The 11,732-nt window shown below is 40.6% G+C and overlaps 2 protein-coding genes across 2 annotated transcripts in view; both read left to right on the top strand.

Annotated features, from left to right (window-relative positions):
• The first annotated feature begins 2,239 nt into the window (after positions 1 to 2,239).
• Positions 2,240 to 5,616, top strand: mylpfb (myosin light chain, phosphorylatable, fast skeletal muscle b). The gene is made up of 6 exons (XM_010772663.1): positions 2,240 to 2,344; positions 2,902 to 3,000; positions 4,045 to 4,225; positions 4,348 to 4,426; positions 4,525 to 4,573; positions 4,663 to 5,616. The coding sequence occupies exons 1-6, from the start codon at positions 2,342 to 2,344 to the stop codon at positions 4,762 to 4,764; spliced, it is 513 nt and encodes a 170-aa protein (XP_010770965.1). The 5' UTR covers positions 2,240 to 2,341; the 3' UTR covers positions 4,765 to 5,616.
• Positions 5,617 to 10,157: 4,541 nt separating this feature from the next.
• pgap3 (post-GPI attachment to proteins phospholipase 3) overlaps positions 10,158 to 11,732 on the top strand; it is a 5,147-nt gene continuing 3,572 nt past the window's right edge. Inside the window, exon 1 of the mRNA XM_010772662.1 lies at positions 10,158 to 10,592. Within this exon, the coding sequence (XP_010770964.1) occupies positions 10,373 to 10,592 (220 nt within the window). The 5' untranslated portion in view covers positions 10,158 to 10,372. The remainder of the gene's footprint in view (positions 10,593 to 11,732) is intronic.

The following is an 11,732-nucleotide window of genomic DNA, read 5'->3' as shown; positions in this document are numbered from 1 at the left end:
TACTGTTCTGTGGTGTTGTTGTTGTTTTAACACATACTGAAAATGTGGCCTCTATCTAATTGATCTATATATGTAATCTAAAGTCCTTCCTTATAAGTCGTTGAATGAAGAACAATACCAGACAAGTTTAATGTTATATGATACTAGAACATTTAAAACAACAATTTAAATAAGTTAATACCAGCGCCTTCATTTAGAATTGCAACAAAGACCTGCATCATTCGTGTCCTGTTACCAGAAATGAATCTATACCTGCCAGCCAATCAGAATCAAAAAATGTCTATGGCCTTTAAACTATATTTAGAATCAGGACAGACAAAACAAGACGAGACATTCACACATCACGTCAATCATCAGGGTATAACATGTTTTGATATTACTCAGAACTGAGTCTCTTTGCCGATGCCATAATGATCAAACGACACACAACAAATCGCAACATTATGATTTTTAGACATAAGTTGCGGGAGAAATAAAGGATTTCTGATTCTGACATCATAACGACCCAACTGATGACAGCTTTTTGCTTGACAGACACAATTGTTTAATACCAAATTGAGGTTTGACAGCAAGCTCTGTTATGAAGCAATCACATGTCATTGATCACCTTAAAATCCCCGATGTCTATATACCAGCGACTTAAAGTTCCAATCCACTTTTACTTCAAAGCAGCCCGGTGACCGTGTGGGTATAAAAAGGGCCGACTGTTGTAGGGATGCAAAGCTGGCCAAGAAGGGCGAAGTCTGTCAAATTTTAGAAGAGTCCAAATGGCTGAGAAAAAGAATGGCGGGGGGAGTCAGCGCTATTTCAGTCTCTACAGCTGCCTTGTTTTATGGTCTTTCACAGAGCTTGGTCTCTTTCTCCCTCTGTCACCTTCAAGCCCATACTTGAAGGGGCTGCATGCAACCTTTTTTCCATGAAGGATTCAACTTCTGCTTCTCTTTCTTCTGATTTTAAATAGTTAATTGTTCAGATATCAACACCGGATCAAAAGGAAGAGGCACATTGGTCCCTTATACCAACGTATAGAGTATCGCCTCATGCTGGTGCTAGTTCCCAATACATACCGTAGCTGTACATTGACATGATTGATGGCAGGCCACGCAGCTCATATATGGAGTTCAGTGGGTGGGCCACCGTCCTCCTGTTCTGAAGCAACTATACTGGGAACCAACCCAAATTAGTGCAGCCAGGGTGGGAAAGCTTCTTATTTAGTTCAATCTTCATTTGGCGTTTCTCATCACAGATATGATTTATTGTCACAGAAACAGAAATGAACAGGTCCTCCAAAGATATTAAATACTAGAACATGCTTCTCTGGCATGTGCGATGAAACCGGATAAGTGTTTTCTGCCAAAATGTGAACTTTATTTTGTTTCTTCTGACTGCGTTGGGCTTTTTGTACCAGTGCATGAACCTGCATGCCATCTTTAGAAGCTATTCCAAAACAAATAGTACATGAAAGTTATACAGACAGTATTTCCCTGAAGTATTTCGTGCCACATGAGTTGGTATTGCAGGACTGTTTATATTTCTCATTGATGCAAGGTCAGAGTCTAGAGAGCTGGTAGTCGCGTGTCACTACTGGAGCCGGACCAAAGCTCATCAGCCAACTGTTTTCAAGTTTCATGACATAAACATGGCTGGCCACTACTGATCTGGTAGTAAGATCAAACCTCACAGTAAACCTACCATTTAGCAGGTGATGACTTAAGGATATGCCACCCACGAGTACATGTTGGCACCTAGAGCAGCTTGAGGCTGTTAATTACTGTTAATCCTATCTGTTGGAGTGTGTGTTTGTGTGTGTGTGTGTGTGTGTGTGTGTGTGTGTGTGTGTGTGTGTGTGTATGCGTGTGTGTACATGTGTACGTGTGTGTATGTATATCGAGGGATTAAAGCAACAGACACTGGGGTTTGATCTGGTTATAAAAGAAACAAAAATAGCCACAACAAAGACTCTCAGGAAAAAGAAGAGGAGAAATCCTAGGGTAGATGGGTTGAGTGTCAGCATTTCCTGTCAGTCAGTTTAGCCATATTAGTCCACAGATGACACCAAAGTCACTCCTGTGTGTTGGCATTGAATTCACCTCATTCCAAGACTCCTGGGACCTATTTTGAAACATCGGTAAACCGACCCGTCCCGCCACCTCTTTGCTCCTCCCTCTTTCTCTTACTTTCCCTCAGCTCTGTTTTCCTGCCAAACCTGATGGTGTGGCTAAAGTTAGCCCCCCTTGGGCTAGTATATAAGGCTCCTAGGGTGGGATGCTTACATGTCAGTCACACAGGCTTTCCGTAGGCTTCTCTTCTTGACCACCAACAACCCCTAAAAACTTGAGAGATGGTGAGTGTGGCCATGTTCCTTGGAAGAGCAGTCTCTAGGACATCTAGGATGATGAGATGAAAGCATCACTGATACATTTGCGATCTGGATTACCAACAGCCCATGAAGCAGTCTCTTGAGCTGAGCATCCCAAACTTTGGATTTGGACCCAGTCTTAACTTTTATCTCAAGTCTTTATTTAACATCTCAAACCTTAACCATGAAGAAATACTAAAATAATTTTTTTTTTAGGAGCATTGGCTTATTATAATAGTCAATAAAGGCATTATTTTGTCCTTGAACCCTAATTGGGTGATAGATTCAATATTGATAGATTTCCTTTATAGGAAACTAACTTTCTTCACACTTTGTGATGCAAATATGATATACCAGATACAGTGATTTTGACTTTTATTTTTAGCATTCTTCCGTTGCTCTTAGCCCCAAGTGGGATGTAAAAGTTACTGAAACAAACAATTTGAATCAGGGCATCATTGGCAGCCTTTTAATTGTTTTGCTAAGATCACTGTTGGGTTGATGTTCATATGTCTAAAGTGTATTTACCTTTTATCTCCCAGGCACCCAAGAAGGCTAAGAGGAGGCAGCAGCAGGGAGAGGGTGGATCCTCCAATGTGTTCTCCATGTTTGAGCAGAGCCAGATCCAGGAGTACAAGGAGGTAAGATTTTCTTCATCACATCTCACATACTTTAAAGATTTCTAGTAAAAGTTGAGGTTCTCTCTCAGCCATGTGGGAAAAGGGACATGTTGTACTCTGCAATGACATCATGTATATCAGCTGACCTCGGTGGTAACGTGAGGAAGCTATAGGCTGGATCAGCTGGTTGTAGGAAAGCAAGAATTACCAGGAAGGACAGTAAATCACAGGTTTTTTTTTTGACAATGACAGCAGCTATCTCTCCATTGGAGTAGCTCAGAAATCCTGCTCGGAGACTGAGAAACACACGCTCAGTGACCCCACTGGAATGCTGCCCAACAGCTGGTGGACAGTCATGTTGATCAGAGCAGGAAGGAGGGGCTCATGGTAGAAAGAACAAGACAGAATTTGAGGTCGTAACATTTAGCAGGCTCTGCGTATAAATAAAAAAGGAACAATATGTTTTTTTTAAACCTTAAGAAAGTTTACCTCAATATTCAAAAATGTGGCACCATTAAGACATTTGTGTTGCTGTTATTATAGCACAACAATATTATCTGGGATGTTCGTCTGTAGAAGGTAAGACAAGTTTTGGTCATGTCAGTCTAGCTACTGTTACCAAGAATACAATGGAGACAGTAGCTGAAATAACATTGGGTACAGGGTCATCACATTTGGTCACAAGGGAAAAATAGAGAAGGGGGGGGGGGACGACAGCTGTAATCAATACCTTCTCCCTAAATGTCGCAACGGGCTCGTCTGCCATTCCGAGACCATTTTAACACCTTAGAAAGACAAGTGGCCGACCAGCTGCCAAGTCCCAAAAGGTTTGCAATGCCATCTTTGGTTTCACTGGGTGCTACGCCCAGCTATGCGGGGGACAAGAGGTGGAGAACGACTCCACATTTACACGTTTGTTTTGGCAGGCTATCTCACGCAAACAATTATCATAAGCAAGTCTTATGACGGCTACTTGTGAGAAATGTGAGGAGCGTTTTGGCAAGCCGCAATGAATCACTTACATTTTTATTTACGCCCAGTGACTGACCTCTACTCTCCCGGCAGGCTTTCACAATCATTGACCAGAACAGGGATGGCATCATCAGCAAGGACGATCTCAGGGACGTGCTCGCCACCATGGGCCAGCTGAATGTGAAGAATGAGGAGCTCGAGGCCATGGTGAAGGAGGCCAGCGGCCCCATCAACTTCACCGTCTTCCTGACCATGTTCGGCGAGAAGCTGAAGGGTGCGTTGACACAAAGGCCCAACACTTTGCTTTCTACATTTATTCCCCCACATGCTTGATATCGTTCTCTATTTAGGGATTGTTCTTATGTTTTATAACTTATCGGCTTCTTTTGCTATTAGGTGCTGACCCCGAGGACGTTATCGTATCTGCCTTCAAGGTCCTGGACCCCGAGGCCACTGGCTCCATCAAGAAGGAATTGTAAGGGCTTTTACTTTTAAATCAGTGTCTATCGCAGCAGCTCGTATTGGTATAATCAAGAAATCTTATATTCAATTTTCTCTACTTTCCCTTTCCAGCCTTGAGGAGCTTCTGACCACCCAGTGCGACAGGTTCACCGGAGAGGAGGTGAGCTGATCCGTCTTTGTCTTTGCTCATACTCACTGTCTGTTGTTGTCTAGGGTTTTAAGAAATGTCTTTCCTTTCCTTTCCTGCAGATGACCAACCTGTGGGCCGCTTTCCCCCCTGATGTGGCTGGCAATGTAGACTACAAGAGCATCTGCTACGTCATCACCCACGGAGAGGAAAAGGAAGAGTAAATTCCACCTATTCCAACATCTCTACCTCCGTTCAAACCCGTATCTGACCTACCAACATACTCAATCCCCTCCTCTCCGACGACGTGGCTTCCTTGCACACTTCCTCTCCCCTGGCCATCTCTTTCCGCTTGCCAGCTCACTACGAAAAGACTTGTTTCCTTTAACAACATACTAAGTGAGAGGAATGATGGCAGTGGAGTTGTTTGTGTGTGAGTAAACAGGAGGACATGGGATTATTTTCAATAAAAATAATCTTGTGACACTGAAACCTTTCTCTCTATCTCTGTCCCTGCCTTTCTTCCTCCTTCTTTTCCCCCATCACTCGCTCTGTCCTTCTGCGTTGGGGCAAGCAGTGCATGCATCATACCTACATGCAGAGTGTATTCATATGCAGTCCAGTGTATAAAGCGGTCAATCGAAAGTGTCTCTTGAGTGCTATGGTGCATGTCAACTACTTGAAACAAGGAAAGGGAAAGTCTGCTAGTCTCAACCTGAAACAGAGTGTTTCGTGGATTCGTCCTTGTGTTTGCAATAGAGAGGGGTGCACAGTAAAAGAGTAGGAGCACTTTACTATAATAGTTTGCCTCCCCTCCTCTTTTTAATCGGGTCTCTCCCTCTCTTAAACACGGGTATGAAAGGAAAAGTTGCAGTGAAAAATGGTAAAGCATGTCTTGTAAATAGAGACAGAGATGGTGAAAGGCTGGTGAGCGGGAGGCAGGAAAAGAAATGTACAAACATAAAATGTCTTTGTATTTGACTCTTCTTCTTCACTCTCACTGCAGTTTCTCTCCTGTTGTCGCAATTGTGTCTGTAACAAATAAAGAAGTAAAAATAAAAACAACATCTTTTGTACGACGCTGTGTCTGTTGGTTTAAGTGGGGCGAGGGGGGATGGCAGTTCTGGTTGACCGTAGAGCACTGACTGTGACATGCACACGGTGGTAAACATTATAAAGGTTTGGATGGGGAACTTTTAAAAGGATTTCCCAATTATGGATTGGCCAAAACTTAAATGATCCTTAAGTGAGATAGCTCAAACATATCATAATGAAACGCAATAAAGCAAAGAGTTGTAGGGAAAAAACGAAAGCAATAAAGTAAAGAATAAGGAAAAAAAAGGATACAAATAAATAATGGATATTATTTCAATAAAAAATGTATAAGAAAAAAGAGTAAAATACATATGAATAAAATAATATAAAACAATTATATAAAGGATAATAAACTGAAATAATGTAATTAATAAATAAAAGACATAACAGAATTGTATTCTGTTGTATCTTTAAAATGACAATGAATTCCTTATTTCCCTTAATACTTCATTATTTACTTCATTATTTCTTTATTTATTCATCTTTTATATTTCCACATATATGTTCTTATTTGTTTTCACAGATGTTTTTTTAGCATTTCTATGACTCCATAGATGACGCCTCCCTCATGTTTGCAGGCAGCAATAAATGCAAATTAAGTAGGCAGCGGCTAGGCAGTTTATGAAGCGGTAGTTTTTTCCAAAGCCGTCCCGTAAATTGAGGGTTGCTATATTAAATTCTGCTGATTCAACCACTCCTTTTAAGGTGAACTTTAGCAAGGCACCTTATTTAGTTTGTAACCTTTAGCTGTCATAGAGCCCCTAATAAAAATCAGAGCATGTTAGCATGCCAACGTTAGCACTTAGACCTATAGCGTGGCTTCAGACTACGAGTCACAATCGTTCAATATGTCCTGAATTTGAGTTTCTCTTAAATGTTCTTTGTTTTTTTTAAAGTTCTTCATGTGGGCTTTTGCCCACCAGTGTGTCTAAAAACATGTAAGACATATCTGACACTGGTTCTACTTCGTTCACTTTTTGAACAGATGTTATTTAAAATGAATGTTTTCCCTTTCCTGATTTTACAGTAAAACTCATTCAAATCTCTGTGGAAAATTGTGGTCCATTGACAGGTGTGACGGATGATAATGGTGTGCCTTTTCAACTAAAACATCCACTGTCGCACATACATTATACAAATGATGCCCTCTGAAACACAGCTGGTCATATTGTCTTTTTACTTATAGCCAGTGCTTGAATTGGAATAAAAAAGGTTCCAGTACTCTAAATCAGCAAAAAGTATTTGGCACAAAGTCATAGTATATCCTATAATGCTGGTGGATTTGTCTCTTTACTGTATATTATAGAAAGGCTCACTGTACTTAAACAAAATGACTCAGGGTGCATCTGAGATTAGAGGGGGTGCAGTGGTAAAGTGCTATTTTTATAAGTGGACCTGACACCCTCTAGTCTAGGGGGGTCCAGGGGCATGCCCCCCCGGGAACATTTTTTTTAAATATTGAAGTTAGATGCATCAATCTGGTGCACTTTGAGATCAAAATTAAGAGATATATGGATACCTCTCAACATCCATAATGAAACAACTGCAAACAGATTTACTTTTTCTTTATGGATATAAAAGAAAGTAAAGCTTGACTCCTACTGGCTGGTTAAATGACTCCTCGTCCCTGAGGCCACTACCAGTTTTTTGTGCCATTTTGCTGGATTTATTTGTCAATAGCGTTGCTGCACAAAGTGATAGCCCTCTAGTTTAAATCTACTACCCAAAAAGAAACATATGGAGATGGGTTACTATTTAAAAAAAATTGCAAATCTATTTGGGAACAGTTAATTTACCTCACCAGAGCTGTAGTTATCAGCCTCTCAGTCTGACAGCAAAGGACTTTCCCTCCACCTTGTTGTTGAAACAGCTCCTTATATCCGTTAGCGCAGCTAGCTAGCACCAGATGCTAACAACAATACACGTAACCGGTGTGCGCGCTTTCTCGCTCGCTCGCGCCACACATACACCAACACACACCCTCCCGAGCTTGAATGACATACAGAGACCAATGGAGGGCATTAGTATGATCTGTATGAAAGTGGCAATGTCGGCAGGCCACGTCATGTAGACAGCCAGTCACCCTCTGTGAGGCAGAGTCAGACCCACATTTGCGCTGCGTTGCGTTTACAATATATACGCATATTGCCGGCGGCTGAGTACCGGCATTTTACTGAGTACCGTCACCTTGCCGTTACTCAGTAAGAAGTGCCGGTACCACATGGGTAAAAATCAGAAGTGCCGGTACTGCGTACCGGTGAGTACCGGCCCAATTCAAGCACTGCTTATAGCGAGAGGTCGGTTTATTGTTCAGTTGCTGCTGCTTTTAATTGATAAACAGGAGAGTAATAGAACATATTGGTTATTTTCTTTAGAAGCAATCTAAATGTCTTGGTTAATTAATGACACTAATGCAACAGCGGAGGATATAATGTGTGAAGACCAACAGGAGGGTCATATATTCTGGGTTTTTGCCACTGTTGTTTCCTTTGTTTTGGGATTTCCTGGACCTGTGGCCGTCGTTTTGGACCTTTTTCAGAAAAGAAGAAAGGGAACCCCGTTCACTTCCAATGATGTCTTCATGTCAAATCTCCCCATCATGGATGCGCTTTATTTGACCGTTCTACTGCCAAAATTGGGTGCCATATTAACCAAAATTAACCCTGTGTATGCAACATTTTTTTACACCACGTTATCATTCAACTTGTGTGGGAGGCCTCTCTTTATTACCTGCATCTGTCTGGACTGCTACATGGCAGTAGTTCATCCTGTTACGTATCGAGTGAGAAAGAGTTTGACTCCGAGGGTCTTGGTGGCTGTTGGTGTTTGGGCTGTCACACTAATTTATGGATATTATGTTACTACCATAGAGAGTGCGATTTTGACTGACCCCACCATGATCTTGATTTTTTCTCTGACTCTGCCTGTAATTGGACTTTGTGACTTCTCCATCCTCTGGACCCTGAAGAGATCTAACCCTGGTGGAGGAGAAGTCCACCCCCAGAAGAAGAAGGCTCTGCAGATCATCATCAACAACCTTGTAGTTACCTTTACTTCCTATTTTCCTCCAATAATTGTTTGTCTTTTCTCAAAGTTTCTGCACTTTGATGACCAAACCATTCAATGTCTTATGATGATTCCAATGATGGGCATCACTAATTTAGGAAATGCAGTGTCCCTCATTTTGCATTTAAACAATCTGGGAAAACTGGATTGGCTAAAATGTTGGCAGCATAAATGAATGTAAAATGTAAAATCAGTGGTTTAATCCGGGTTGATTTAATCATGCTTCCATCCTCTTTGGAGCATTTCAAAAATCATCATAACCATCCAATTTTTAAATGTAATTGATTACTTAGAAAGCCCTTAAAGGCATTGCTCCGAGCTGTTTATCGGACTACTTACAGCCCTTTGTCGCTTCCTGTCCGCTGAGATCCTCAGATTAGAACGGCTCTTATGTAATTATATTAATGTTGTATTACTTTCTGTTTGGTTTACTTTCTTAGTTGTAAAATGTGTGTATAGTTGATGGTTTTTCATTTTCTGTATGCAAAAGTTCATGGTTTTATGTGAAATCACTGTGCCGATGTTAATTGTTGTGGCAGCAGGATATTAATGAAGTGCCATAGATTTTGACAAGATGATATCTGTTTTTCTTTTAAGCTGTTGCAGTGGTAATCCTTTTAGATTTCATGCTGTAATATACTCAGGTCTTAATAAAGAAGTACATCACAAGGCCTTTAAAACTAGTTGTATTTGTAATGAAACTGCATTTTATGATTTGTATGGACATATTGTTTTATTTCTGGTTTTCAATATTTGTATATCATTGTGATATGTCTGTGTATGTAATATGTCTATTTCAAAACGTTAAGAGTACCAGGTCTTATTTCCACTATGATGAAGAACCATAAACTGTATATATAAAGGGAAGAAGACACTGCTGGATCATAACCTATGCAATTTAGTGCACGACTGAATTAATATAAATGTGCTACTTTTTCCAACCAAGGGTGCTTGGGTTGTGTTTTTTCTATAAATAATTAGCTAATTGTAACTTTGTTCGTATGAGTAAGACACGAGAATACTTCAAAACATACTCAAAACACAGTTCTTCTTCTTCTTATTATTATTACAATTAATATTGTTTAATTATTGTTATTGTTATCTAGATTAAAAAACAATTGTCTAATAAACAAAAAATATATATTATATTTTTATTATATCGATATATATATTTACATCAAGAAATCACGTGACCTTCTCAAAACAGGAAGTAAAAAGACTGCAACAAAACTTTCTTCCTTCAGAACAAAAGCTTTCATTATGTCGCTTTACAATACCTGTCTGAATTAAACTAATTAGAAGACTAACAGTTAATTATCATTTCAATCTTAGCCAAGTGGCAGTTTTTCACATAACGTAGATGTGAATGTATCTAAAAATGTGTATTTTATTTTATCACTGAAAACAAAATATTCTACAAACGTTCATCAGCGAGTGTTTTATTTTGAAAAACGTTGACCGGATATGGTGTGCGAGTGTGAAACTTGCCCCCTGGCCCCTGATGAGAGTCCATGCGAATAGTGGAGACACTGTACTGTCACTGTAACACACTTATGGCCCGGCTCGGTGTCACCTCTCTCCAGGAATGACTCTGGTAATGCTGTACGTCGGCTGTAGAAGCTCCCGTCCCGCCGTGCCTTTGTGAGTCCTGACCGACCCAGACTCCCCAACATGGCCTCAGCGGTAATGTTAGCCCGCTGCACATCTGTCCGGTTCCCCGCTGTGGCCACCGCCGTCCTCCTGCTGCTGTATATAACCACCGTGCAGGCATCCCAAGGCGACAAGGAGCCAGTTTACCGGGACTGTGTGAAGCAATGCGTCGGGAGCAACTGCACCGGAGATCGGCTGCGGAGCTTCCAGTCCAGCCAGCCGCAGTACATGGCACTGACAGGTGAGATGTTGTTATTGTTGTTAGGTGGGTTAGCTAACTTGCTAGCAGTCTCTGCAATTATCAGTGCACACTTAGAGGTAATATATAAATATATCCTTTATGTTATTTAACAGTATGTGTTGCTCATCCATGTATCTTAAGCTACTTTGTGTCACGGCTCATGGCTGCAACGTGACTTTCTCACCACTGATGGAACATGTGATACTGGTTCATTAACCGGAACAGCTTTGAAAGTGGAAAGCCAGTTTTTCTGGAAAAGTAAGGTGTTAGTCACAAAAGGCCTATTGTGTCTCCACCCATGGCCCATCATTAACAATTGTATAGTGTGTTTGTGTGAGAATGTAAACAAGACATTACATTTTTGAAGAAAATAAGTAATCGATACAGTAATACAATCAGATAAGAGAAACCGAAAATTAGTGCCTACATTTCCCAAATAAATGGGACCAATTATTTAATCTTCCGGTAACCATTTGACTTGATTTGTAAGATAAAGACATCCATCCATCCATCCATCTTCTCCCACTTATCCGTGGTCGGATCGCGGAGGTAGCAGTTCCAGCAGAGAGCCCCAAACTTTCTTTTCCCTGGCCACATCAACCAGCTCTGACTGGGGGATCCCAAGGCGCTCCCAGGCCAGCGAAGAGATATAATCCCTCCACCTGGTCCTAGGTCTACCCCTTGGTCTCTTCCCAACTGGACATGCCGAACTTCTCACCTTATCCCTAAGGGAGACGCCAGCCAAGACAATTGTTTAAAAAAAGCAGATTTAATAATTTACCAGGGCCCAAAGGACGACATCTTTAAATGTCATATTTTGTTTGACCAAAAACAGTCTTGTATGTGTAGCCTATGCTTTTTAAATATATATGATATGAAATAAAACAAAGAAACAATACCAATTCTGATATTGGAGAAGCCAACTGGATAATGTTTTGAATTTAAGCTTTCAAAAACTTAATTAAATGTGTGGTTCTTGCTCTCTATTTTGATTTAAAACAATTGGTACCACTTTACAATAAGACTACCCTTATAAATGATTCATAAAGGGTTTATAATTAGGTTATGAATTAGGTTGTAAACACTTTATTAATCATTAAGAACCATTTGTAAAGCAGTTCTAACATACAGATGTAGCAC

This window comes from Notothenia coriiceps, unplaced genomic scaffold, assembly GCF_000735185.1.
Source record: "Notothenia coriiceps isolate Sejong01 unplaced genomic scaffold, NC01 NC01_scaffold00011594, whole genome shotgun sequence".
Lineage (NCBI taxonomy): Eukaryota > Metazoa > Chordata > Actinopteri > Perciformes > Nototheniidae > Notothenia > Notothenia coriiceps.
Note: the sequence above shows the minus strand (reverse complement) of the source record. Positions and strands in the feature narration are given on the sequence as shown.

Coding starts and splice junctions, on each gene's coding strand:
- mylpfb (XM_010772663.1), top strand. Junction 4,226..4,347: donor GTTCGGCGAGAAGCTGAAGG/GTGCGTTGACAC, acceptor TTTTGCTATTAG/GTGCTGACCCCGAGGACGTT. Junction 4,427..4,524: donor GGCTCCATCAAGAAGGAATT/GTAAGGGCTTTT, acceptor TTCCCTTTCCAG/CCTTGAGGAGCTTCTGACCA.